Raw genomic sequence first — 27,600 nt, forward strand, 5'->3', positions numbered from 1 at the left:
CAGTCATTTCCTTGAGATTATTTTCTAATATACCGTAAGTGATTTGGCCCAAAATCTTGTTTTTCATGAGCTATGTACTAGTATTGTATGTCTCGGTGGGGGTTCTACTTTGGAAAGAATTTGTACCCCTGGGATGTCAAACTGGTTTTCATTGAGGGCCACATGGCAGTTATGGCTGCCATCAGAGGGCCGCTGGTAACAGCGAATAATGTATGCATTTGCCTCTGGATTTCATTATTAATTATATAAATTGTTTTAAGTAGACTGCCAATTTTACAGTAAAAACTTTACATTTACAAAATTTTACTGTAAAATTTTTTACAACATTTTACGGTAAATGGAAAAACAGTACCACTGTTTTTTGGGAAGGTTTTACGGAAAAAGCTGGCAGCTTAGTTGTCAGAATTTTTTTTGGTTGGTTTTTACAACATTATATTGTTAATGGAAAAACAGTACAAGTTATTTTTTTATTCCGGATCTAGCTGACAGTTTTTCTACCGTAAAAAACAAATGTATCCTTTTTCCATTTACAGTAATACACCGTTAAAAACAACAACTGTAGATTTTACAGTCAAAAACTGGCAGCTGGGTTAACGGAATTTTTACGCAAAAAACAGTAGTAGGTTTTTTCAATTTACAGTAATATGCTGTGAAGAACAACGCAAAAGGTATTGTCGTTTTTATTCATTTGATGGGTAGTTTGCTGTAAAGTAAAGTATTTTAGTTATTTTTATTTAGACAAAAAAATGTTTGGAAAGTATGATACTATTCTGTAATATTTGTTGCAATATACATATGTACAAATATATGTACCGTATTTTTCGGAGTATAAATCGCTCTGGAGTATAAGTCGCACCGCCCGAAAATGCATAATAAAGAAGGAAAAAAACATATAAGTCGCATTTTTTGGGGAAATTTATTTGATAAAACCCAACACCAAGAATAGACATTTGAAAGGCAATTTAAAATGAATAAAGAATAGTGAACAACAGGCTGAATAAGTGTACGTTATATGAGGCATAAATAACCAACTGAGAACGTGCCTGGTATGTTAACGTAACATATTATGGTAAGAGTCATTCAAATAACTATAACATATAGAACATGCTATACGTTTACCAAACAATCTGTCACTCCTAATCGCTAAATCCCATGAAATCTTATACGTCTAGTCCAGGGGTGCTCACACTTTTTCTGCAGGCGAGCTACTTTTCAATTGATCAAGTCGTAGGGATCTACCTCATTCATATATATAATTTATATTTACTTATTTATGAAATATATGTTTTTGTTAACAAGTTAAAGGTGTTTAATGATAATGCAAGCATGTTTAACACATATAGTTAATATTGTTAACAAGTTAAAGGTGTTTAAAGATAATACAAGCATGTTTAACACATATAATTAATATTGTTAACAAGTTAAAGGTGTTTAAAGATAATACAAGCATGTTTAACACATATAGTTAATATTGTCAACAAGTTAAAGGTGTTTAAAGATAATACAAGCATGTTTAACACATATAGTTAATATTGTTAATAAGTTAAAAGTGTTTAATGATAATACAAGCATGTTTAACACATATAGTTAATATTGTTAACAAGTTAAAGGTGTTTAAAGATAATACACGCATGTTTAACACATATAGTTAATATTGTTAACAAGTTAAAGGTGTTTAATGATACAAGCATGTTTAACACATATAGTTAATATTGTTAACAAGTTAAAGGTGTTTAAAGATAATACAAGCATGTTTAACACATATAGATTCCTTTCTTTCATGAAGACAAAAACATAAGTTGGTGTATTACCTGATTCTGATGACTTGCATTGATTGGAATCAGACAGTGGTGCTGATAACATCCGCATTTTCGAATGGAGGAGAAAAAAAGTCCTCCTTTCTGTCCAATACCACATGAAAGTGGTTGGTTTTTGCCATCTTATTTATCCAGCTTCCGTACTCCTTTGTATACACTTTACAAGAAATACATTGTCGGCAAACTCCGTAGCTTGCCAGCTTGTGCACGCCAGCTTTCTAAAACTCTTATTTTGTTAGCGCAGGCAGGATGAAGCAGCGCTTTTATTGTGCAACTGTGCAGTCGGTCTTTGGAGTTTTGACGACAGGTACGGCGCCAGAGTCTGTTGAAATAAAGTGTTTCTCGCCTTCCTGTCGATAATTTTAATGAGCTGGCAGCAGCCAGCGTCATCTCAGAAGACCCTCGGGTGCCGTGAATGTCAATCAAGTGACGAAAGTGACGTCATATAGAAGATTTATGATCGCTCATTTTTAGGACTATTTTTTTAATGCCTGGCTGGCGATCGACTGACACACCCTCCGCGATCGACCGATAGCTCGTGTTTGACATAATGAGCACCCCTGGTCTAGTCTCTTACGTGAATGAGCTAAATAATATTATTTGATATTTTACGGTAATGTGTCTGCGATGAGGTGGCGACTTGTCCAGGGTGTACCCCGCCTTCCGCCCGATTGTAGCTGAGATAGGCTCCAGCGCCCCCCGCGACCCCAAAGGGAATAAGCGGTGGGAAATGGATGGATGGATGGACGGTAATGTGTTAATAATTTCACACATAACTCTCTCCTGAGTATAAGTCGCACGCCCGGCCGAACTATGAAAAAAACTGCGACTTATAGTCCGAAAAATAAGGTACATATATTTTTTCTCTCAAAATAAAAAAAATCCATTACATTTAGTGAGAAAATATTAAGTACTTTGACACATCCAGATGTTTACGGGCCAGATAAAATGTGGTCGCGGGACCTTGAGTTTGACACCTGTGCCTTAAAACATTCCCTTTTTGCACAATGAGATGTAAGCATGGGATAACGTGTGCATCCCTGTAACTTTCTGTCCGTAAAATGTCTTTTTATTAGCATTTCTGTAATCCAGTAACAGCATTTCATGATTGATATCCATAAATTGATATTCTAAATGAATGACAATAGAATAAGCACACATATGATTGAGGTGTCAATATGTAACGACATGGCATTTACACTTTGTGTGGCCATAAACGCATCATTGGTCAAGTGCCATGAGTGTGGGTATTTGTGCAGGTGAGAAAGAGTGAGCAGTTAATATAACAGATGACAGTTGGTTTAAGCTTGGTTTGTACGGCAGAAAATGACTTGTTTTACCAGATATAGGTTTTTACTAACGTTTTTTGGTGTGGTTACGGCCGAAAATACACGCCTTAGCTCAATAAAGTGATCGGTGGAATTCCTGTCTTGACAGACGTTACAATAATTGAACAGCGTTGACGGACATTGTTTTAGCTGTTGTGGCCGCCTGTCGTCACCTGTCACTCACAGTTGCTTTGCAAAATCATCCAGAACAAATTGTCATGCGTTTATTTTGTTTAGAGTTCAGATGGGACTTGATTTTGTGCGTGGCATAGATTTGCTGTGCGTACCTTAGAGGGAACGTTGGTTGCTACAATGATACGTAAAACTTTAGAAGAGGTCGGTGATGGGTTACCACTGTGTAAAATATTTTTTATAACATTGCGATTAGAGATGTCCGATAATGGCTTTTTTGCCAATATCCGATATTCCGATATTGTCCAACTCTTAATTACCGATACTGATATCAACCGATACCGATATATACAGTTGTGGAATTAACACATTATTATGCCTAATTTTGTTGTGATGCCCCGCTGGATGCATTAAACAATGTAACAAGGTTTTTACAAAATAAGAAAACAACTTCAACTCAAGTTATGGAAAAAAATGCCATCATGGCACTGCCATATTTATTATTGAAGTCACAAAGTGCATTATTTTTTTTAACATGCCTCAAAACAGCAGCTTGGAATTTGGGACATGCTCTCTCTGAGAGAGCATTAGGAGGTTGAAGTGGGCAGGGTTGAGGGGGCGGGGGATAGGAGGTAGCGAGGGGTGTATATTGTCCCGGAAGAGTTAGTGCTCCAAGGGGTTCTGGGTATTTGTTCTGTTGTGTTTATGTTGTGTTACGGTGCAGATGTTCTCCCGAAATGGGTTTGTCATTCTTGTTTGGTGTGGGTTCACAGTGTGGCGCATATTTGTTACAGTGTTAAAGTTGTTTATACGGCCACCCTCAGTGTGACCTGTATGGATGTTGATCAAGTATGCTTGCATTCACTTGTGTATGTGAAAAGCCGTAGATATTATGTGACTGGACCGGCACGCAAAGGCAGTGCCTTTAAGGTTTATTGGCGCTTTTTTCTTCTCCCTACGTCCGTGTACACAGCGGTGTTTTAAAAAGTTATACATTTTACTTTTTGAAACCGATACTGATAATTTTGAAACCGATACCAATAATTTCCGATATTACATTTTCAAGCATTTATCGGCTGATAATATCGGCAGTCCGATGTTATCGGACATCCCTAATTACGATATGTGTTTATACAGTAGCCTGCTCACATGATTACAGTTTCATGGGACGGCATGGCGCAGTGGGAGAGTGGCCGTGCGCAACCCGAGGGTCCCTGGTTCAATCCCCACCTAGTACCAACCTCGTCATGTCCGTTGTGTCCTGAGCAAGACACTTCACCCTTGCTCCTGATGGGTGCTGGTTAGCGCCTTGCATGGCAGCTCCCTCCATCAGTGTGTGAATGTGTGTGTGAATGGGTAAATGTGGAAGTAGTGTCAAAGCGCTTTGAGTATCTTGAAGGTAGAAAAGCGCTATACAAGTACAACCCATTTATCATTTATTTATTTATCATGTGGAAATCCCCCCTTCACCCCCTTTTTAGTCCCGAGAGGGAAAATGTGTTAGCATATTCACTAATGCTAACGATGCTAGCTTGACGACATTGCGATAACACATACAAATATGCATGAAAACACTCCTACAGACATCACACATAAGACGGTTCAGTAAGTTTGTAGTTATAGTTATATTGTAAAAGTTACAAACGTTGCTTGGCGTGATGAATGAAGAGTCCTTTCGAGTAGAAATGCTACGGACGAAAATGGACATACTTCTGATTCAAGGCGCAAAACAGGAAGTACATTTTCAACCCGCAGTGAGGGAACTCATCCAGAAGATGGGGCCTTAGCACAAACAATAAAACACCTTTTCAGTGTCTGTTGGTGTGATATGAACAGAGGTGGTTAGAGTACCGTATTTTCCGCACTATAAGGCGCACCGGATTATTAGCCGCACCTTCTATGAATTACATATTTCATAATTTTGTCCACCAATAAGCCGCCCCGGACTATAAGCCGCGCCTACGCTGCGCTAAAATGAATGTCAAAAAAACGCTGCGCTAAAGTGAATGTCAAAAAAACAGTCAGATAGTTCAGTCAAACTTTAATAATATATTGAAAACCAGCGTTCTAACAACTCTGTCCCAAAATGTACGCAAATGTGCAATCACAAACATAGTAAAATTCAAAATGGTGTAGAGCAATAGTAACATAATGTTGCTCGAACGTTAATGTCACAACACACAAAATAAACATAGCGCTCACCTTCTGAAGTTATTCTTCATTCGTAAATCCTTCGAATTCTTCGTCTTCGGTGTCCGAATTGAAAAGTTGCGCAAGCGTGGTATCCAAAATGGCCGGTTCCGTCTCGTAGAAGTCATCGGGAGTCAGTGTCGCTACGTTACTACCCACCTCTGGATATGAAAACTTTTTGTTGAATACAAACATAGAAAAATCCTTATATTAGCCACACCATTTTATTAGCCGCAGAGTCCAAAGCGTAAGAAAAAAATTGCGGCTTATAGTCCGGAAAATACGGTACTTATAATCTCAGTGCACTCTGACAATTTTTACTAAATTGATTGATTGGATTTATATTTGATTGGAATAATGCTTGATTTGCACACCAATAAATAATTATTCAACAGTTTGTTTATTTACGATTACAAAGCTCTTTGGTGTCCCAGGTCGCAATTTCGTCGCAAATCCGCCTGTCCACCGCCGCGATTCGCTCATTTTGAAAAAGCCAGGAATTAACAACAACAAATAAAAATCGATAAATTGCGCCATTTTGAGTCTTGTCTCGTTACATTATCACTCACTTTCTTTTGTCAAAATGTTTTCAAAGCATTAGGAGTTTTTAGACATGCATTTGCTTCTTTTGAAATAAGTACAGTGCGATACCATGACTTGGTTTGACTTTGCTCAGTGAGAAGAAGCTCAGGTTCGACCACTACCTCATTCCCAACTCCATGGTGGAGCTCAGTCTGCTCTACATTGACCAAGGCAGAAGGGACGAGGCCATCAAACTCCTGCACAAAGCCAAGTAAGTCTCATTTTACAAGCATTGACTTTTCTACAGGAGCTTTACAAAGTGCACACATTGCCTGCCATACAGGGTTTACATTCTACTACTTACTGTGTGTATATAGGTTTAAATTGGGGTAGAAAATTGCAGTTTTTTTGCAATACTGGTGGAACAAAGAAGGAAAACATGCGTCCTGGTGCAGTTTCACTCTAAAACCAGCAGAGGGCGCTCTCTGCCTGTGCTAGTTTTTCAAAGATGAGTTTGTTTTATGGCAGGCCAGCTACTTTTCAATTGACCACGTGGAGGGGATCTATCTCATTCATATACATAATTTATATTTATTTATTTATGAAAGAGACGTTTTTGTTAACAAGTTAAAGGTGTTTAATGATAATACAAGCATGTTTAACATACCAGCAGTGTTGGGTTAGTTACTGAAAACCAGTAACTAGTTACAGTTACTTGTTACTTTATTTCAAAAGTAACTCAGTTACTAACTCAGTTACTTACACCAAAAAGTAATGCACTACTGTGAAAAGTAACTATTTAGTTACTCATTTTTTTAAAGCTCCCATTAATGCCCTTTTAGCCTTCATTTCAGTACTGTTATTGCATTGGAGTATAATACAATCTGTTGATCAACTTGACATGCATTTGCATCACTGAACTCTGCTAAGCAATGTGGTCTACATACAACAGACAAAGACAAAGATATGTTTCAAAGGGCCAATTTGTTTCAGGCCAGAACAAATTGACAAAACTATTTTAAATAGCTGCAACATAACATACATAAGTAACAAACAGCATAATAACAACATAGCTGTAAAGCAAGGAAGGCACACACTACATACACAAAGCCTAACCAGGCGTTTTTCTCTCTCAAGGAATTCTGAAATAAAATCATGTCTGAAGCCCAGAACACTCTACACATTTCCCCAGTTTTAGTTTAGAGATAAGGAAAGATTGGCCTGGCCCACTACTCAGTGGCCTAGTGGTTAGAGTGTCCGCCCTGAGATCGGTAGGTTGTGGGTTCAAACCCCGGCCGAGTCATACCAAAGACTATAAAAATGGGACCCATTACCTCCCTGCTTGGCATTCAGTATCAAGGGTTGGAATTGGGGGTTAAATCACCAAAAATGATTCCCAGGCGCGGCCACCGCTGCTGCCCACTGCTCCCCTCACCTCCCAGGGGGTGATCAAGGGTGATGGGTTAAATGCAGAGAATAATTTCGCCACACCTAGTGTGTGTGTGACAATCATTGGTACTTTAACTTTAACTTTAACTTTAGCATCCATCTTTATGTTTGTGAACTTTATAGTCTATACATTTAGAGTGATGTGATAATCAAACACTCTAGAAGTCTAGAATGAAAGAGCTACAGTATATAAGAAAATTGACAGAGTGTGTGTACCTTCAGTGCGCAGTGCCTCGTTAAAATCCAGCCGCTGTTGCTTAGGAGGTGAAGTGTGTCTCTCTTTACTAGCTTCGTCGAAGCATGTTGCTTTTGTAGCTGTTTCAGCAGATTTGAATTGCTAGGATAGGATCTTTGATCCAAGACACAACTTACATTTAACTAAAATGTTCTTTTCTTTGTGGTCGACAAAAGAAAAGTAGTGAGAATATCCTGGCCTGGCCCACTAGCATCCCTCTTTATGTTTGTGAACTTTATAGTCTATACATTTAGAGTGATGTGATAATCAAACACTCTAGAAGTCTAGAATGAAAGAGTATATAAGAGAATTGACAGAGTGTGTGTACCTTCAGTGCTGAATGATGAGCAGAGGCAGAGTTTGGAGCGTCTTCTTTAGCTCGTTTTCCATTTTTATGTACTCACTGTCCAGGTGTCATTTGACGCCCAGTATCATGCTAATTATCTGCCTGAAAGCGGGTGACTCCACTGTAGAAATAGCCTGCATGTCTTCTAGCACACACGCTGCAATGGCTCTATCAACGTTGTCCTGGCTAGCAGTGCCTCGTTAAAATCCAGTCGCTGTTGCTTAGGAGGTGAATTGTGTCTCTCTTTACGAGCTTCGTCAAAGCATGTTGCTTTTGTAGCTGTTTCAGCAGATTGGAATTGCTGTTTTGGGCAGTAGATGGGATCTTTGATCCAAGACACAACTTACATTTAACTAAAATGTTCTTTTCTTTGTGGTCGACAAAATAAAAGTAATGAGAATATCTCCATGTTAAGAAACTCGGCTTCGGTTTCGCCATGATGTTTTGTTAGTACACATAGACACGCCCCCCAGACCCCCCCCCCCCCCCCCACACACACACACACACACACACACGCACAGAGCGCACCTCTTCTCCGTTGCCTCTTCTCCGTTGCCTCTTCTGCAGGTCTCCAATAAAACACACTCAGATCTTCTCAGTTTCTAGCCGATACGACATAAAAAATAACGTAAAATAACGCAGTAACGCATCATGTAGTAATGGTAACTGAGTTACTGAATATAAAAAAATAACGCGTTAAATTACTATTTACCGCCGAAAGTAACGGCGTTACTGTTACGGTTAGTCCCAACTCTGTTTAACAAATATAGATTCCTTTCTTTCATGAAGACAAGAGTATAAGTTGGTGTATTACCTGATTCTGATGACTTGCATTGATTGGAATCAGACAGTAGTGATGATAACGTCCACATTTTCAAATGGAGGAGAAAAAAAGTCCTCCTTTCTGTCCAATACCACATTAAAAAGGGGTTGGTTTTTGCCCTCTTATCTGTCCAGCTTCCATACTCCTTTTTATACACTTTACAAGAAACACATTGGCGGCAAACTCCGTAGCTTGTTGGCTTTTCTGAGACTCTTATTTTGTTAGCGCAGGCAGGATGAAGCAGGGCTTTTATTGTGAAGACAGGAACCGTGCAGTCGGTCTTTAGAGTTATGACGGCAGGTACGGCGCGAGAGTCTGTTGAAATAAAAAGTGTTTTTTATTAATAATGATCTGCCGTGCCGTGAATGTCAATCAAGTGACGAAAGTGACGTCTTGGTGAAGATTGATGATGGCTAATTTTTAGGTCTATTTTTTTAATGCCTGGCTGGCGATCGACTGACACACCCTCCGCCATCGACCGGTAGCTCCCCATCGACGTAATGGGCACCCCTCAAACACTAATTGGACAGATGAAACAAAAAACACATTTTATTTATAGTTAAAGTACCACTGATAGTCACACACACTAGGTGTGGTGAAATTACCCTCTGCATTTGACCCATCCCTTTGTTCCACCCCATGGGAGGTGAGGGGAGCAGTGAGCAGCAGCGGTTGCCACGCTCGGGAATCATTTTGGTGATTTAACCCCCAATTCCAACCCTTGATGCTGAGTGCCAAGCAGGGAGGCAATGGGTCCCATTTTTATAGTCTTTGGTATGACTCGGCCGGGGTTTGAATTCAGGGCGGACACTCCAACCACAAGCCACTGTGCTAAGTAAGTTAAAAAAAATAAGTTTAAATAAATAATCCCAAATGTGTTCACACAAAATCTTAGGGACTTTTGTCTTTAGTAGCTTTGAAGATACTTAAAATTGAATGTCCACAGAGGGTTGAACTACAAACCCTGTTTCCATATGAGTTGGGAATATGTGTTAGATGTAAATATAAACGGAATACAGTTATTTGCAAATCATTTTCAACCCATATTCAGTTGAATATGCTACAAAGACAACATATTTGATGTTCAAATTGATAAACTTTTTTTTTTTTTGCAAATAATCATTAACTTTAGAATTTGATGCCAGCAACACATGACAAAGAAGTTGGGAAAGGTGGCAATAAATACTGATAAAGTTGAGGAATGCTCATCAAACACTTATTTGGAACATCCCACAGGTGAACAGGCAAATTGGGAACAGGTGGGTGCCATGATTGGGTATAAAAACAGCTTTCCAAAAAATGCTCAGTCTTTCACAAGAAAGGATGGGGCGAGGTACACCCCTTTGTCCACAACTGTGTGAGCAAATAGTCAAACAGTTTAAGAACAACGTTTCTCAAAGTGCAATTGCAAGAAATTTAGGGATTTCAACATCTACGGTCCATAATATCATCAAAAGGTTCAGAGAATCTGGAGAAATCACTCCACTTAAGCGGCATGGCCGGAAACCAACATTGAATGGCCGTGACCTTCGATCCCTCAGACGGCACTGTATCAAAAACCGACATAAATCTCTAAAGGATATCACCACATGGGCTCAGGAACACTTCAGAAAACCACTGTCACTAAATACAGTTGGTCGCTACATCTGTAAGTGCAAGTTAAAGCTCTATTATGCAAAGCGAAAGCCATTTATCAACAACATGCAGAAACGCCGCCGGCTTCTCTGGGCCCGAGATCATCTAAGATGGACTCATGCAAAGTGGAAAAGTGTTCTGTGGTCTGATGAGTCCACATTTCAAATTGTTTTTGGAAATATTCGACATTGTGTCATCCGGACCAAAGGGGAAGCGAACCATTCAGACTGTTATCGACGCAAAGTTCAAAAGCCAGCATCTGTGATGGTATGGGGGTGTATTAGTGGCCAAGGCATGGGCAACTTACACATCTGTGAAGGCACCATTAATGCTGAAAGGTACATAGAGGTTTTGGAACAACATATGCTGCCATGTAAGCGCCGTCTTTTTCATGGACGCCCCTGCTTATTTCAGCAAGACAATGCCAAGCCACATTCAGCACGTGTTACAACAGCGTGGCTTCGTAAAAAAAGAGTGCGGGTACTTTCCTGGCTTGCCTGCAGTCCAGACCTGTCTCCCATCGAAAATGTGTGGTGCTTTTTGAAGCGTAAAATACGACAGCGGAGACCTCAGACTGTTGAACGACTGAAGCTCTACATAAAACAAGAATGGAAAGAATTCCACTTTCAAAGCTTCAACAATTAGTTTCCTCAGTTCCCAATCGTTTATTGAGTGTTGTTAAAAGAAAAGGCCATGTAACACAGTGGTGAGCATGCCCTTTCCCAACTACTTTGGCACGTGTTGCAGCCATGAAATTCTAAGTTAATTATTATTTGCAAAAAATAAAAAAAGTTTATGAGTTTGAACATCAAATATGTTGTCTTTGTAGCATATTCAATTGAATATGGGTTGAAAAGGATTTGCAAATCATTGTATTCCGTTTATATTTACATCTAACACAGTTTCCCAACTCATATGGAAACGGAGTTTGTATAATGAACACTGAAGAAATATTTATGAAAACCTAAATAGAGTACAATAAAAAAAAAGAGTCTAAAGGGTGATGAATTGTACTAGAGATGTAGTCACAGATGAACAACAAACTGTTCAACTTGAGAAATGAAGTAATGTTGTTCTTCTACTATCAGGCACAACTACAAGGAGTACTCCATGGAATCCCGTACACAGTTCCGGATACACGCCGCTCTGGCCAAACTGAAGGCCGGCTCGGCGGACGGCGAGGACTCTCACCTGTAGTGAGACGATGGTTGAGTAGACACACCCTCATAATCCCTTTTTAGTCTTTTAACCAATGCCCAGGTTTTAACTTATCCTTTCATCAATGCTGGGTTTCCATTAAGTCTTTTCCCCACCAATTATCTGATCAAGGTGTGGCCTGATGGGCTTTTAACAGTAGAAAAGTGTTACATTTTGTATTCATAGGACATCATTTACTTGTGTAAAACAGACTTGTGAGACATTTCATGTATGAACAATGTTTACATTTACAATACATCCCAATCAACAGCTGATTAAAGGCTCTCTGTAAATGATTTATTGTAACTTCACTATTTGGATGACGTAGGGTGATAACGCACTGTAGCGAAAGGATTAAGGGGTTATGTGCGTCCCTAAAGAATTCAACTTGTACAAACCCCGTTTCCATATGAGTTGGGAAATTGTGTTAGATGTAAATATAAACGGAATACAATGATTAGCAAATCATTTTCAACCCATATTCAGTTGAATATGCTACAAAGACAACATATTTGATGTTCAAACTGATAAACTTTTTTTGTTGTTGCAAATAATCATTAACTTTAGAATTTGATGCAAGCAACACATGACAAAGAAGTTGGGAAAGGTGGCAATAAATACTGATAAAGTTGAGGAATGCTCATCAAACACTTATTTGGAACATCCCACAGGTGAGCAGGCTAATTGGGAACAGGTGGGTGCCATGATTGGGTATAAAAACAGCTTCCCAAAAAATGCTCAGTCTTTCACAAGAAAGGATGGGGCGAGGTACACCCCTTTGTCCACAACTGCGTGAGCAAATAGTCAAACCGTTTAAGAACAACGTTTCTCAAAGTGCAATTGCAAGAAATGTAGGGATTTCAACATCTACGGTCCATAATATCATCAAAAGGTTCAGAGAATCTGGAGAAATCACTCCACGTAAGCGGCATGGCCGGAAACCAACATTAAATGACCGTGACCTTTGATCCCTCAGACGGCACTGTATCAAAAACCGACATCAATCTCTAAAGGATATCACCACATGGGCTCAGGAACACTTCAGAAAACCACTGTCACTAAATACAGTTGGTCGCTACATCTGTAAGTGCAAGTTAAAGCTCTACTATGCAAAGCAAAAGCCATTTATCAACAACATCCAGAAACGCCGCCGGCTTCTCTGGGCCCGAGATCATCTAAGATGGACTCATGCAAAGTGGAAAAGTGTTCTGTGGTCTGACGAGTCCACATTTCAAATTGTTTTTGGAAATATTCGACATCGTGTCCTCCGGACCAAAGGGGAAGCGAACCATCCAGACTGCTATCGACGCAAAGTTCAAAAGCCAGCATGTGTGATGATATGGGGGTACATTAGTGCCCAAGGCATGGGTAACTTACACATCTGTGAAGGCACCATTAATGCTGAAAGGTACATACAGGTTTTGGAACAACATATGCTGCCATCTAACCGCGTCTTTTTCATGGACGCCCCTGTTTATTTCAGCAAGACAATGCCAAGCCACATTCAGCACGTGTTACAACAGCGTGGCTTCGTAAAAAAAGAGTGCGGGTACTTTCCTGGCTTGCCTGCAGTCCAGACCTGTCTCCCATCGAAAATGTGTAGCGCATTATGAAGCGTAAAATACGACAGCGGAGACCCCGGACTGTTGAACGACTGAAGCTCTACATAAAACAAGAATGGGAAAGAATTCCACTTTCAAAGCTTCAACAATTAGTTTCCTCAGTTCCCAATCGTTTATTAAGTGTTGTTAAAAGAAAAGGTGATGTAACACAGTGGTGAACATGCCCTTTCCCAACTACTTTGGCACGTGTTTCAGCCATGAAATTCTAAGTTAATTATTATTTGCAAAAAAAAAATAAAGTTTATGAGTTTGAACATCAAATATCTTGTCTTTGTAGTGCATTCAATTGAATATGGGTTGAAAAGGATTTGCAAATCATTGTATTCTGTTTATATTTACATCTAACACAATTTCCCAACTCATATGGAAACAGGGTTTTTAAAAGATATATTTTTTTATCAAGCACATTGATCTGACTACAATTTAAAAGATTTGTTTGACACTCGGGAAACAAAGACTGACATTTTTGGTGTTTTCAGTAAATGCTTGCTGTATTTTGGCAATATGTTTTGTTGTGTTCCTCCATTATTCAAGGTTTTTCCGAAGAGGTTTTATTTTTCCATGATAAATTTAAAAATTTTACTGTCAAATTATTTCACTTTTTAGACAATAGGACATATAATTATGAAAAAAAAAAATTATTGCTAAAATCTCATTTTATAAACCCTTTGAAGGGTTTTTGATCAATTGATGTCACAGTTGAATAAGCATACATTTGCATAACATTAGTTTGTTTTTTACTCATTTAAATCTGTGACATTATCCGATCAAAATGTTTTATATACTTGTGACTTAAATTATTAGAAAAATTAGAGCAAAGTAAATTAAAACAGTTTTTTTAACTAAATAATCCCAAATGTGTTCACACAAAAACTTAAGGGACTTTTGTCTTTAGTAGCTTTGAAGATACTTAAAAATTGAATGTCCACAAAGGGTTAAACTATAATGAACACTGAAAAAATATTTATGAAAACCTGCTTCCTCACATTTACTTTGAAATACGATTTAAATCCCTCAGAAATTTATTTTTTATCTATACATATATGTATATATATATATACACAGTAGAGGCCAAAAGTTTGGACACACCTTCTCATTCTCATTTTATTTTCATGACTATTTACATTGTAGATTGTCACTGAAGGCATCAAAACTATGAATGTGGAGTTATGTACTTAACAAAAAAAGAAAAGTGAAATTACTGAAAACATGTTTTGTAAAGGGCGCCGGAAGTTGGCGGACTCGTCAGCGATCCTGTTCTGTCTCCCTGTATTGTTTGTCTGATCTTGAATGGGATTGTGCTGAAGATTTTAATTCCCCCCTCTGGGATTAATAAAGTGATTCTGATTCTGATATTCTAGTTTCTTCAAAATAGCCACCCTTTGCTCTGATTACTGCTTTGCACACTCTTGGCATTCTCTCCATGAGCTTCAAGCACACCTGTGAAGTGAAAACCATTTCAGGTGACTACCTCTTGAAGCTCATCGAGAGAATGCCAAGAGTGTGCAAAGCAGTAATCAGAGCAAATGGTGGCTATTTTGAAGAAACTAGAATATAAGTACATAACTCCACATGTGTTGATTCATAGTTTTGATGCCTTCAGTGACAATCTACAATGTAAATAGTCATGAAAATAAAGAAAACATTGAATGAGAAGGTGTGTCCAAACTTTTGGCCTGTACTGTATATATTTGTTTTACTCATGTTCATCCCAACTATCTTTAGTTTTATTTACTTATATATAAAAAAAAAAAAGTTGAATTTGTCACTTCCCTTCTCTGTGTTTTCACTCACGTTATCCTCCCTGACGGTCAAATCACATGGTCCACAGGAAGTTGCATCATTTAGATCTTCAGGCCGTAAGACCTAAAGTTCGCTCATTTTACTGTATATTCGATATTTCAACTATGAACACAAAAGTAAAAATCTTGTTACTTAAATATTTGTGTTGAATCACAGGCTTATCTTATTAGCCTACAAACCACACATGGCTATATTCCATGCATTTGCTAATTCTATCCTTAAAAACTCAGTCCTGTTACTAAAATGTGTCATCTTCCCCATAGGAACCTTGCACAGAAATGAAATAAATTTGCCCATTTTGAGTAGTTCAATGTACCGTATTTTTCGGACTATAAGTCGCAGTTTTTTTCCATAGTTTGACCGGGGGTGCGACTTATACTCAGGAGTGACTTATGTGTGAAATTATTAACACATTAGCGTAAAATATCAAATAATATTATTTAGCTCATTCACGTAAGAGACTAGACCAGGGGTCGACAACCCGCGGCTCTAGAGCCGCATGCGGCTCTTTAGCGCCGCCCTAGTGGCTCTCTGGAGCTTTTTCAGAAATGTATGAAAAATGGAAAAAGATGAGGGGAAAACAATCTATTTTTTGTTGTAATATGGTTTCTGTAGGAGGACAAACATGACACAACCCTCCCTAATTGTTATAAAGCACACTGTTTATATTAAAAATGCTTCACTGATTCGAGTATTTGGCGAGCGCCGTTTTGTCCTACTAATTTTGGCGGTCCTTGAACTCACCGTAGTTTGTTTACATGTATAACTTTCTCCGACTTTCTATTACGTGTTTTATGCCACTTCTTTTTCTGTCTCATTTTGTCCACCAAACTTTTAAGGTTGTGCATGAAAGGTGAGTTTTGTTGGAGTGCTAATCAGACATATTTGGTCACTGCATGACTGCAAGCTAATCGATGCTAACATGCTATTTAGGCTAGCTATAGTACATATTGCATCATAATGCCTCATTTGTAGGTATATTTGAGCTCATTTAGTTTCTTTTAAGTCCTCTAAATTCAATTTATATCTCATGACACACTATCTGTATGTAATATGGCTTTTAATTTTTTGCGGCTCCAGACGGATATTTTTTTGTATTTTTAGTCCAATATGGCTCTTTCAACATTTTGGATTGCCGACCCCTGGACTAGACGTATAAAATGTCATGGGATTTAGCAATTAGGAGTGACAGATTGTTTGGTAAACGTATAGCATGTTCTATATCAGGGGTCAGCAACCTTTTTGAAACCAAGAGCTACTTCTTGGGTACTGATTAATGCGAAGGGCTACCAGTTTGATACACACTTAAATAAATTGCCAGAAATAGCCAATTTGCTCAATTTACCTTTAACTCTGTTATTATTAATAATTAATTATATTTATCTTTGTGGAAACACTGATCATCTTATTGATTTCTCACAATAAATATATATAGAAACAGATAAATATCAATATGCAACACTTTATTTTTATATTTCCTCTAAGTGCACATTTTTCAAATTGAACATTTTCAAATGATCACTTCTAAGACAGTCTTGTGAAATCACAATATCCCATTTTAACTAGCTGGCCACTAACATTTTTTTAACAAATCATGATTTACTTTGAACCATGTTTGTACAAATAATAACTCATGTAAAATACAAAAGTCAACTCTCAAATTTTTAAATAAATCATGTCACACTTTGAACTGGACACCAAATCTGTTATCTGTTTCTTTGTCAGTTAGTGAAGACCAAGTCTTTAAAATATTTTCTTGGATTTTCAAATTCTATTTGAGTTTTGTCTCTCTTAGAATGAAAAATGTCAAGCAAAGCGAGACCAGCTTGCTAGTAAATAAATACCATCCATCCATCTATCCATCCATCTTCTTCCGCTTATCCGAGGTCGGGTCGTGGGGGCAGCAGCCTAAGCAGGGAAGCCCAGACTTCCCTCTCCCCAGCCACTGGTAAGTGCTGCTATTTGAGCTATTTTTAGAACAGGCCAGCGGGCTACTCATCTGGTCCTTACGTGCTACCTGGTGCCCGCAGGCACCGTGTTGGTGACCCCTGTTCTATATGTTATAGTTATTTGAATGACTCTTACCATAATATGTTACGTTAACATACCAGGCACGTTCTCAGTTGGTTATTTATGCCTCATATAACGTACACTTATTCAGCCTGTTGTTCACTATTCTTTATTTATTTTAAATTGCCTTTCAAATGTCTATTCTTGGTGTTGGGTTTTATCAAATACATTTCCCCAAAAAATGCGACTTATACTCCAGTGTGACTTATATATGTTTTTTTCCTTCTTTATTATGCATTTTCGGCCGGTGCGCCTTATACTACGGAGCAACTTATACTACGAAAAATACGATACTGTATGCAATCACATTTATTTACATTTTAATCATCTCTAATAATAACACAAAATATTATATCATACATTTCAAAACAATGTTATTGTTCAAATGAAGATAAATACTTAAATATCAGCTTGACTAATGATTTCAAAGCAAGTCATCCAACAAACCGTTCATGTAAAAATTTTACAGTACTTTTTTTTTTTTACAGTAAAATCCACTTTCGATATAGAGTACTACTAATATACTATAAAACACAACAACCATAGATTTTACAGTATAAAAAACCTGCATGAATTTTTACATGGAAAAAACAGTGGTACCGGTTTTCCATTCCATTTAATTTAATTTAATTCCATGTATTTATTTATTTTATATGCTATAAAAAAAAAACTGCAAATATTACGGTAAAATTGTGGCGACTGAACTGCCAGTTTTTTTTTTACAGCACAATCCAAAGATTTTGTTTGGTACGGCGTACCGTATTTTTCGGACTATAAGTCGCAGTTTTTTTTCATAGTTTGGCCGGGGGTGTGACTTATACTCAGGAGCGACTTATGTGTGAAATTATTAACACATTGCCGTTTAATATCAAATAATATTATTTAGCTCATTCACGTAAGAGACTAGACGTATAAGATTTCATGGGATTTAGCGATTAGGAGTGACAGATTGTTTGGTAAACGTATAGCATGTTCTATATGTTATAGTTATTTGAATGACTCTTACCATAATATGTTACGTTAACATACCAGGCACGTTCTCAGTTGGTTATTTATGCCTCATATAACGTACACTTATTCAGCCTGTTGTTCACTATTCTTTATTTATTTTAAATTGCCTTTCAAATGTCTATTCTTGGTGTTGGGTTTTATCAAATAAATTTCCCCCCAAAATGCGACTTATATAAGTTTTTTTCCTTCTTTATTATGCATTTTCGCCCGGTGCGCCTTATACTCCGGAGCGACTTATATATGTTTTTTTCCTTCTATATTATGCATTTTTGGCCGGTGCGCCTTATACTCCAGAGCGACTTATATGTTTTTCCCCTTCTTTATTATGCATTTTCGTCCGGTGCGCCTTATACTCCGGAGCGACTTATATGTTTTTTTCCTTCTATATTATGCATTTTCGGCCGGTGCGACTTATACTCCGAAAAATACGGTACATTAAAAAAATAATCTAATACATAGACAATTATACACATGTTTTATATATACACATTTATATTTATACTGTATATTATTCACTGTTAAAAGCGGCCCTCTGAGGGCAACCATAACTGCGACGTGGCCCTCAATGAAAACGAGTCTCATATAACGTACACTTATTCAGCCTGTTGTTCACTATTCTTTATTTATTTTAAATTGCCTTTCAAATGTCTATTCTTGGTGTTGGGTTTTATCAAATAAATTTCCCCAAAAAATTGCGACTTATATATGTTTTTTTCCTTCTTTATTATGCATTTTCGGCCGGTGCGACTCATACTCCGAAAAATACGGTAAGTATTGTCAGACTTAGTGAAATGGCTCTTTTACAGGGTGTAGATGTCATGTAAGAAGTTGTCAAAGCCATTCTGTACACTCTTTATTCCTCTAACTCCTTTCTTTTCACAGTATTTCAAACAAAATGCAGTCTCAGATATTTGTCACTGTGGCAGTCAAACATCAAGAATAAATGGTGGAAAATAACATTTATTTCAAAACAAAATAAGCAGTGAAGCGGTCCAACGTTTAATGTTGTTAGAAGTCCGTAAAGAGCAAGTTTAGGAGGCAGCAACAGGGGGAGTGACCGGAACAGCCGCCTGCTCTTCTCTCTGCCTGCGCTTCAATAATTTCTTCTTTTTCTTCTCCTCCTTTTCGAGTTCAGCTAACATTTCCTGGAACTTGGCGCTGCGAGGGTCCACCGTGGAGCCGTAACGCTCTTTGGCCTCCGCCAGCAACTTCTGACGGCGCGCCTTCTCCTCTTTTAGCTTCTTCCTCGATTCACGCTTCTCTCGGCGCCAGTCGGCGACCATCTTGGGCATTTTGGCCATGTTTGCAGCTATGAGCTGCTCCCTGCGACACAAATAGAAAACGATGGTTATAACAGATGTTATTCTCCGCGGCTCCGTCGTTTGATTGACAGGCCGCCGTGTTGGCTGGGAGTGGGAGCTGAACTTGGATGGACTGCAAACACACTTGTTTAACAGTCCACTTATGTATATAAACAAGCTCGCAGAGGTGTCAGGTTGTGCATTGCACCGCCTGCACTTCCCAAAATAGTAAATATAATTCACAAAATATCACTATCACCACTATTTTTTATTACAACATTTATAGACATGTGGTCATTGATAACTTTGGAGAGTCATGGGGTCGATTTTCCCAATTTTGCACACAACCAAGAGCTAATATTGAGCGTAAAAGCTACACCACAATCATACTTGTTTTATTCTCAGTTTATTAACAATGTGCACTTGACATTATTCATATGGAATTGAATGGTGGGCCAGATTTAGCTTCTGTAAAGTTATACTCAAAAAGGCTGCGTTATCACAATTCATACTAGGGATGTCCCGATCCGATATTTGGATCGGATCAGCCGCCGATATTTGCCAAAAAATGCGTATCGGCAAGGCATGGGAAAATGCCGATCCAGATCCAGTTTTAAAAAAAACTCCGCTCCGTGTTTTCCAACGCACCGATTTAAATAATACATTCCACTTTTCTGCTGCTCCCTAATTTCCGTTCCGCATTTTCCAGCACACCTTCAACACATCCACAGGTCTGTGGATTCTCACGCAGTTGCCTTTAGCTGCTGGCATTACACGACAGGTTCTTCTCACTCTTTTCTGTGTCTCCCTCTCACGGACAGCAAGCGCACCTTCTCACATACTGTCACGTCATACGTCACATACGTATACGTCCTCCCCGAGCAGAGAGGTAGCAGCATGGCTAACGTTAGCTGTGATGCTAGCGCAGCCGTGTGACCAACGTTCCCTCTAAGGTGCGCGCCTGCGCAATTACGCACCGCTCAATCGTCCTCTGCGCATAGCAATTATATGCCACGCACAAAATCAAATAAAAAAATAAGCGCATAACAATTTTCGACACACGGACACGACAGAGAAAACAGTTTTCGTCATCATTGTTCAAATATTGTAACGTCTGTCGAGGCGCTTATCTCCATTCGGTGCCACACGTCCACACCATCAAAATGCCAAGGCAAAAATTTCCACATCAACACCGTATGAAAAAATGTGTGATTTTTTTTTTAGTTGTGATTTCCTTCTCTGCATGAAAGTTTAAAAGTAGCATATATTAATGCAGTATGAAGAAGAATGTTTTAATGTAGACATGCAAGCCTTGAAAGGAAATTTTGAAAATCAAGACTACATTTCCTGCAAATGGGTGCATTTCTACCCTATATTTTAACTTTAGATGTATTCTCATATCAAACTCTTTTGGCTGTCTTTTTGACACTTACATCCGGCGCCTCCCTCCACACCCTGGATTATAAATAATGTAAATAATTCAATGTGATTATCTTGTGTGATGACTGTATTATGATTATAGTATATATCTGTATCATGAATCAATTTAAGTGGACCCCGACTTAAACAAGTTGAAAAACTTATTGGGGTGTTACCATTTAGTGGTCAATTGTACGGAATATGTACTTCACTGTGCAACCTACTAATAAAAGTCTCAATCAATCAATCAATCAAAACACATAGAATCATCATACTGATGTGATTATATGCATAAAGGCTGAGGCAAAATATCGAGATATATATTGTGTATCGCAATATGGCCTTAAAATATCGCAATATTAAAAAAAGGCCATATCGCCCAGCCCTAGTTTCAATGATGCCATTTCTGTCTGTCATGTATAATTGTGTCTATTTTGTGTTTATTCTTGAATAAACAGGTCAGTTTCTTGTTACCAACCATTGTGTATTATTCAAACTCCCCTAATTCAGCTGGCTAGTTGTTATCAAGAGTACTAAAACACTTTTCAACATGATTCTGACAACTAAGTAAGCTAAATAACTTTAAACTTTAATACATGCTCGGATAGGTCAATATCGGTATCGGATCGGAAGTGCAAAAACCTGGATCGGGACATCCCTAAGTCATCATACACTTTATACATGCCACTATTAAGGTTGTGCAGTAGACAATATAAATAATATACATTTCAGCTTTTAATACCATCGTCATATCGTGATAATGCATGTTGATTACTAGGGATGGGCCGATAAGACGATATCAATATGTCGATATCAATTAAAAAAAAAATGCTTTGTGTATATTTTTTGGGGTCGGAAGAAACCGGAGGTTGGTTGCATGAACTAAGGCACAGCAGGAAGTGATCATTGAGAAATGGGAGAGACAGGCTAACAGCCAATTACATAACCGTAACAAGTTTGGTTGCGCCCTCTTGTTGTCTTGCTGTTGATTCTCTGCATGGAGTGAGAAGAGCGATTCAAAATGCGTGCCTGAGAGCGAATAAATTGTCAATAAAACAGGAAAAGTCACCTCGACATAGGGCTGGGCGATATGGCCTTTTATTAATATCTCGATATTTTTAGGCCATGTCACAATACACGATATATATCTCCATATTTTGCCTTAGCCTTGAATGAACACTTGATGCATATAATCACAGCAGTATGATGATTCTATGTGTCTACATTAAAACATTCTTCTTCATACTGCATTAATATATGCTCATTTTAAACTTTCATGCAGAGAGGGAAATCCCAATTAAGTCAATTTAGCAAAAGTGTATTTATTAAAGAGTTATTAAGCAGTGGCACAAACATTCATGTCATTTCCAAAACAGAAAGTGCAAGATTGTCAGAGACATTTTAAAACAAGCTATTAGTGCACTTTTGTGAATTGTCACCAAGATGACATATCAAAACAACACTAAATTAAAGTGCACTTTTTGTACAGAACGCCACTACAATAGTTAAAAACAAATAAAGTGCACTTTTGTGCATGATGTCACACAAGATATTTCAATAAGTGTCAAATAAAAATGAGCTGCATAATAGGAAATCAAACAGTGTATGTCCTTCGCTATGTGGTAGGTTCCTGCGGACGTTATCTCCTTCTGTTGTTGATTTTTTTTTCATACAGTGTTGATGTGGAAATTGTTGCTTCGGCATTTTGTTGGTGTGGCACCGAATGGAGATGTTGACATGCGGAGTAAGCACTCTTCATTCTCTAGCGGGTGACATTTCAAATGATGCTACAAATTAGCAGTGCTGCTACTTTTTGTAGCAACGCTTTTGCCGCATACTTGTTCAACATATTCCCGCTTGAAGCCAAACCACCGCCAGACAATGGACCCTGTGCTGTTTTTCTTGGGAATTAATTCTTCCTCCATTTGTTACCAGATTCGCACCTTCTCTCTCCTGTATTACTACTCGCAACGCACCGTTAGCATCACAGCTAATGTTGCCCATGTAGCTACCTCTCTGCTCCGGGAGGGCGTGTGACGTATGTAAGAAGGTGCGCTTGTTTATATGTCTCTGTGAGAAGGAGAGACAAGAAAGGGTGGGAAACACATGTAGTGTAATGCCCGCAGCTAAAAGCAACTGTGTGAGAACGTATACGCGAATATCACGATATAAGTCATTTTCTATATCGCACAGAGACAAACCCGCGATATATCCATATATCGCCCAGCCCTACCTCGACAGTATGTACGTTTTGGGGGATTTTTTCAAAAGTACCGTAGTCCTCAGCTGCGCTTACATTTTGCTTTTCAACCCTCGTCCGTTCCCTATTCGGCAGGTAGGAACTAAAGTGCAGGACTGTATAAATAAAATAAAGGACAAAATATAACAAATGTGCTACTTAAAAAAAAAAATGACGTCCAATAATATTTTAAATAGTAATTACTGCATAACATTAATTTATTTCCATACTTAAACAAAAATAACAGACCAAATGAAATGTTAGGCCACGTAACTTCCTGCCAATAAACCGGCACAAAATGATTCTTTTTTTTTTTTTCCATTTTATTTTTATTGACATTCAGCATCAGACATTCCTATCCATTACATCATATTCACATAAATCATATATCTATTGTCTGCCCTAAATGTCAAAATATTTTTGTTTATATCCCATCCACCCCTCCCCAAAAAAGAAAGAAACAACAAAAAAAACCTAAGTAATATCTATAAATACATCGATTAAATAAACAAAACAAAAAAACAAAAACAACAGCAAAAAAAAAGAGGAAATAAGGTGAAAAAATGGTTCTTAATTGGTAAATGGGCTTTGACACGACTTCCACATTCACCCATTCACACACTGATGGCAGGAGCTGCCATGCACGGCCCTAACCACCACCCATCAGGAGCAAGGGTGACGTGTCTTGCCCAAGGACACAACGGACGTAGGAAGACGGAGATCGAACCGGGAACCCTCAAGTTGCTGGCACGGCCGCTCTCCCGACCGAGCCACGCCTCAGGTTTCCCTGTTTACATTTTCACACTTTGCACTGTTTTGTTACACTTTATTAAGCTTTTTTTCATTATTGTTGCACCTTAATTAAGAAGTTATTGTTAAGTATTGTGATTTTAGCATTGAGGGTTTTCCATGGTTGAGTTGACATTTCCCTTAATTAGGAAAGACTATGCTGTGCTTTTAAAAAAAAGACAAAGTCAGGTAGTTACACATTCCAATGACTAAATAAATCTAGTAAGGTTAGATTTTAAATAATAGTTTACATTTAATATATTTTTCTCATATTTGTGATAGATCATGAAAAATATTAATTATCGACATCGACTGATATTATATCGTGATATGGTCTGTAGTCCAATTGACGACACATTCTAGAAGTGTCCTGCTAATTTGACAGTGACAAGCCAAGGAACGTCTCCTCAGCAGCATTCTTAGTGGCTCATGTCCCGCAATAGTGCAAAGCCATTTATAAGTAAGCAATCATCGCCTCCACGGCGGCAAATAAACTGGTTCTCACAAGTATTATTATCATTGGAGGACGAGGAATAACTAAACATGCAACACAACACAGGGTCGCACAGAATGTAAACGGAACTGGGCGAATCAATACAAATATCGACACTAACTATACTTAGTATAGATCAATATTGTAGCGTCCCGGAAGAGTTAGTGCTGCAAGGGGTTGTGGGTATTTGTTCTGTTTTGTTTATGTTGTGTTACGGTGCGGATGTTCTCCGGAAATGTGTTTGTCATTCTTGTTTGTGTGGGTTCACAGTGTAGCGCATATTAGTAACAGTGTTAAAGTTGTTTATACGGCCACCCTCAGTGTGACCTGTATGGCTGTTGATCAAGTATGCTTACATTCAACTTGTGTGTGTGTGAAAAGCCGTAGATATTATGTGACTGGACCGTCACGCAAAGGCAGTGCCTTTAAAGTTTATTGGCGCTCTGTACTTCTCCCTATGTCCGTGTACACAGAGGCGTTTTAAAAAGTCCTACATTTTACTTTTTCAAACCGATACCGATAATTTAGAGACTGATACCGATAATTTCCGATTTTAAAGCATTTATCGGCCGATAATATTGGCAGCCCGATATTATCGGACATCTCTAGTAAAAAGGTATCTAACGCTTAAACCAAAAATAAACAAAAGGCGAGTGCCGCTAAGAAAAGGCATTGAAGCTTAGGAAAGGCTATGCAAAAATAACTAAAACTGAAGTGGCTGCAAAGTAAACAGAACGCTGGACGACAGCAAAGACTTGCAGCGTGTGGAGCAGAGGGCGTCCACAAAGTACATCTGTACATGACATGACAATCATCATTGTCCCCACAAAGAAGGATTGCGTTCGCACAACTTAAAATAGTCTTGATTGCGGGGAATAGCAGGTGCGGGAAATAGCGCTCAAGGAAGACATGAAACTGCTACAGGGAAATACCAACAAAAGAGGAAAAGCCACCAAAATAGGAGCGCAAGACAAGAACTAAAACACTACACACAGGCATACTTGCCAACCTTGAGACCTCTGAATTCGGGAGATGGGGGGGATTTGAGGTGGGCAGGGTTGAGGGGGGGGGGGGGGGTGTATATTGTAGTGTCCCGGAAGAGTTAGTGCTGCAAGGGGTTCTGGGTATTTGTTCTGTTGTGTTTATGTTGTGTTACGGTGCGGATGTTCACCCGAAATGTGTTTGTCATTCTTGTTTGGTGTGGGTTCACAGTGTGGCGCATATTTGTAGCAGTGTTAAAGCTGTTTATACGCCCCCCCTCAGTGTGACCTGTATGGCTGTTGATCCAGTATGCCTTGCATTCACTTGTGTGAGTGTAAAAGCTGCATATATTATGTGACTGGGCCGGCACGCTGTTTGTATGGAGGAAAAGCGGATGTGACGACATGTTGTAGAGGACGCTAAAGACAGTGCCTTTAAGGCACGCCCCCAATAATGTTGGAAATAAGTATGCACACAGGAAAACACCAAAAACCTCAAAATAAGTCAGGGCGTGATGTGACAGGTGGTGACAGTACACCTACTTTGAGACAAGAGCTATAGTGATGCATGCTTGGTTATGGTTTCAAGTCATATCCAACAATTGTGAGAACGACTTTTTAATTGTCAATATCGACTGCTGAGTCTAATTTTTCAATGATTTCTACTGGACGTCATTCTCCGGAAATAGCCGAAGGTATTCGGATCGGAATCTGTCCGTTAGGGACTGACGTATGACATTAGCTATGTTAGCAGCACTCACTTTGCGAGGCGCTGTTCCGTCTCCGCCTTTTGCTGGGCCGCGATATTCTCCAACATGACTTCCAGCGAAGGATTCCACTCATTTTCCTCGGCGATGATGCGGTCCAGCTCGGCGTGGCTGGGCCACAGCGACGCGGGGTCAACCCCCGACGCCGAGCCGTAGCGGCCGAATAGTTTCCTGTCGTACTGCGCCGTCTTCTGCCACTCCGGCGTCTTCTCGCTGCTCTTGTCCGGAATGTATGGGAGACGCAGGTTGAGTTTGAGAGGCTTAGCGTGATACGACGCCGTTTGTGTTCCAATGCCGCTCGCAGGGTTTATCATTTTGGAGGCTAAACACGCCTTAGTGGCGTTAGAAAGCGCCAACGTCCTCCTGCTGAGAAAAGAAGCGGCCATCTTTCCTCCACTTTCAGGAAGGACCCCTTGTTAGCTGGCTTCTGTAGTGCCTGTTTGGTTGCTGCTCTTCCGACGGAGCACATTATTCATACTGAATGAATGAATTGATGAAATAAGTTTATTTCGGTCATATAATCAACCATCAACTAGGGATGTCCGATAATGGCTTTTTGCCGATTTTCCGATATCGTCCAACTCTTAATTACCGATACCGATATCAAGCGATACCGATATATACAGTCGTGGAATCATCACATTATTATGCCTAATTTGGACAACCAGGTATGGTGAAGATAAGGTCCTTTTAAAAAAAATTAATAAAATAAGATAAATAAATTTAAAAAAAAATGATTGAATACAAAAGAAAGTAAAACAATATAAAAACAGTTACATAGAAAGTAGTAATTAATGAAAATGAGTAAAATTAACTGTTAAAGGTTAGTACTAGAGATGATGAATGCCTTAAAATGTAATATCGGAAATTATCGGTATTGTTTTTTTTATTTTTTATATATACGTTTTTAATGTTTTTAGATTTTTTAAATGTTATTAATTCAATCTAATACTAATAGTACTAACTTTTAACAGTTAATTTTACTCATTTTCATTAATTACTTTTTTCTATGTAACTGTTTTTATATTGTTTTACTTCCTTTTTTATTCAAGAAAATGTTTTTAATTTATTTATCTTATTTTATTTTTTTTATTTTTTTTAAAAAGGACCTTATCTTCACCATACCTGGTTGTTTAAATTAGGCATAATAGTGTGTTAATTCCACGACTGTATAGATCGGCATCGCTTGATATTGGTATCAGTTGGTATTGGTTTCGGTAATTAAGAGTTGGACAATATCGGCATATCGGATATCGGCAAAAAAGCCATTATCGGACATCCCTAGTTAGTAGGCCTGCTATTAGAGATGTCCGATTATATCGGCGTGCCGATATTATCGGCCGATAAATGCGTTAAAATGTGATATCGGAAATTATCGGTATCGGTTTTTTATTATCGGTATCTTTTTTTAAATTTTTTAAAAACATTTTTA

The 27,600-nt window shown here is 38.5% G+C and overlaps 2 protein-coding genes across 2 annotated transcripts in view; one reads left to right on the forward strand and one right to left on the reverse strand.

Moving 5' to 3' along the window:
* LOC133615232 (tetratricopeptide repeat protein 39A) overlaps positions 1–11,999 on the forward strand; it is a 77,006-nt gene extending 65,007 nt beyond the window's left edge. Inside the window, exons 17-18 of the mRNA XM_061973656.2 lie at positions 6,144–6,260; positions 11,566–11,999. Of these exons, the coding sequence (XP_061829640.1) occupies positions 6,144–6,260; positions 11,566–11,674 (226 nt within the window). The 3' untranslated portion in view covers positions 11,675–11,999. The remainder of the gene's footprint in view (positions 1–6,143; positions 6,261–11,565) is intronic.
* Positions 12,000–19,124: 7,125 nt separating this feature from the next.
* Positions 19,125–26,607, reverse strand: gadd45gip1 (growth arrest and DNA-damage-inducible, gamma interacting protein 1). Its single transcript, XM_061973661.1, has 2 exons — positions 26,163–26,607; positions 19,125–19,503 (listed from the first exon to the last, which is right to left on the reverse strand). Exons 1-2 carry the CDS (start codon positions 26,552–26,554, stop codon positions 19,212–19,214), a joined length of 684 nt encoding a protein of 227 aa, XP_061829645.1. The 5' UTR covers positions 26,555–26,607; the 3' UTR covers positions 19,125–19,211.
* Between the last annotated feature and the right edge of the window lie 993 nt (positions 26,608–27,600).

Source organism: Nerophis lumbriciformis, linkage group LG22, assembly GCF_033978685.3.
Source record: "Nerophis lumbriciformis linkage group LG22, RoL_Nlum_v2.1, whole genome shotgun sequence".
NCBI classification, from domain to species: Eukaryota; Metazoa; Chordata; class Actinopteri; order Syngnathiformes; family Syngnathidae; genus Nerophis; species Nerophis lumbriciformis.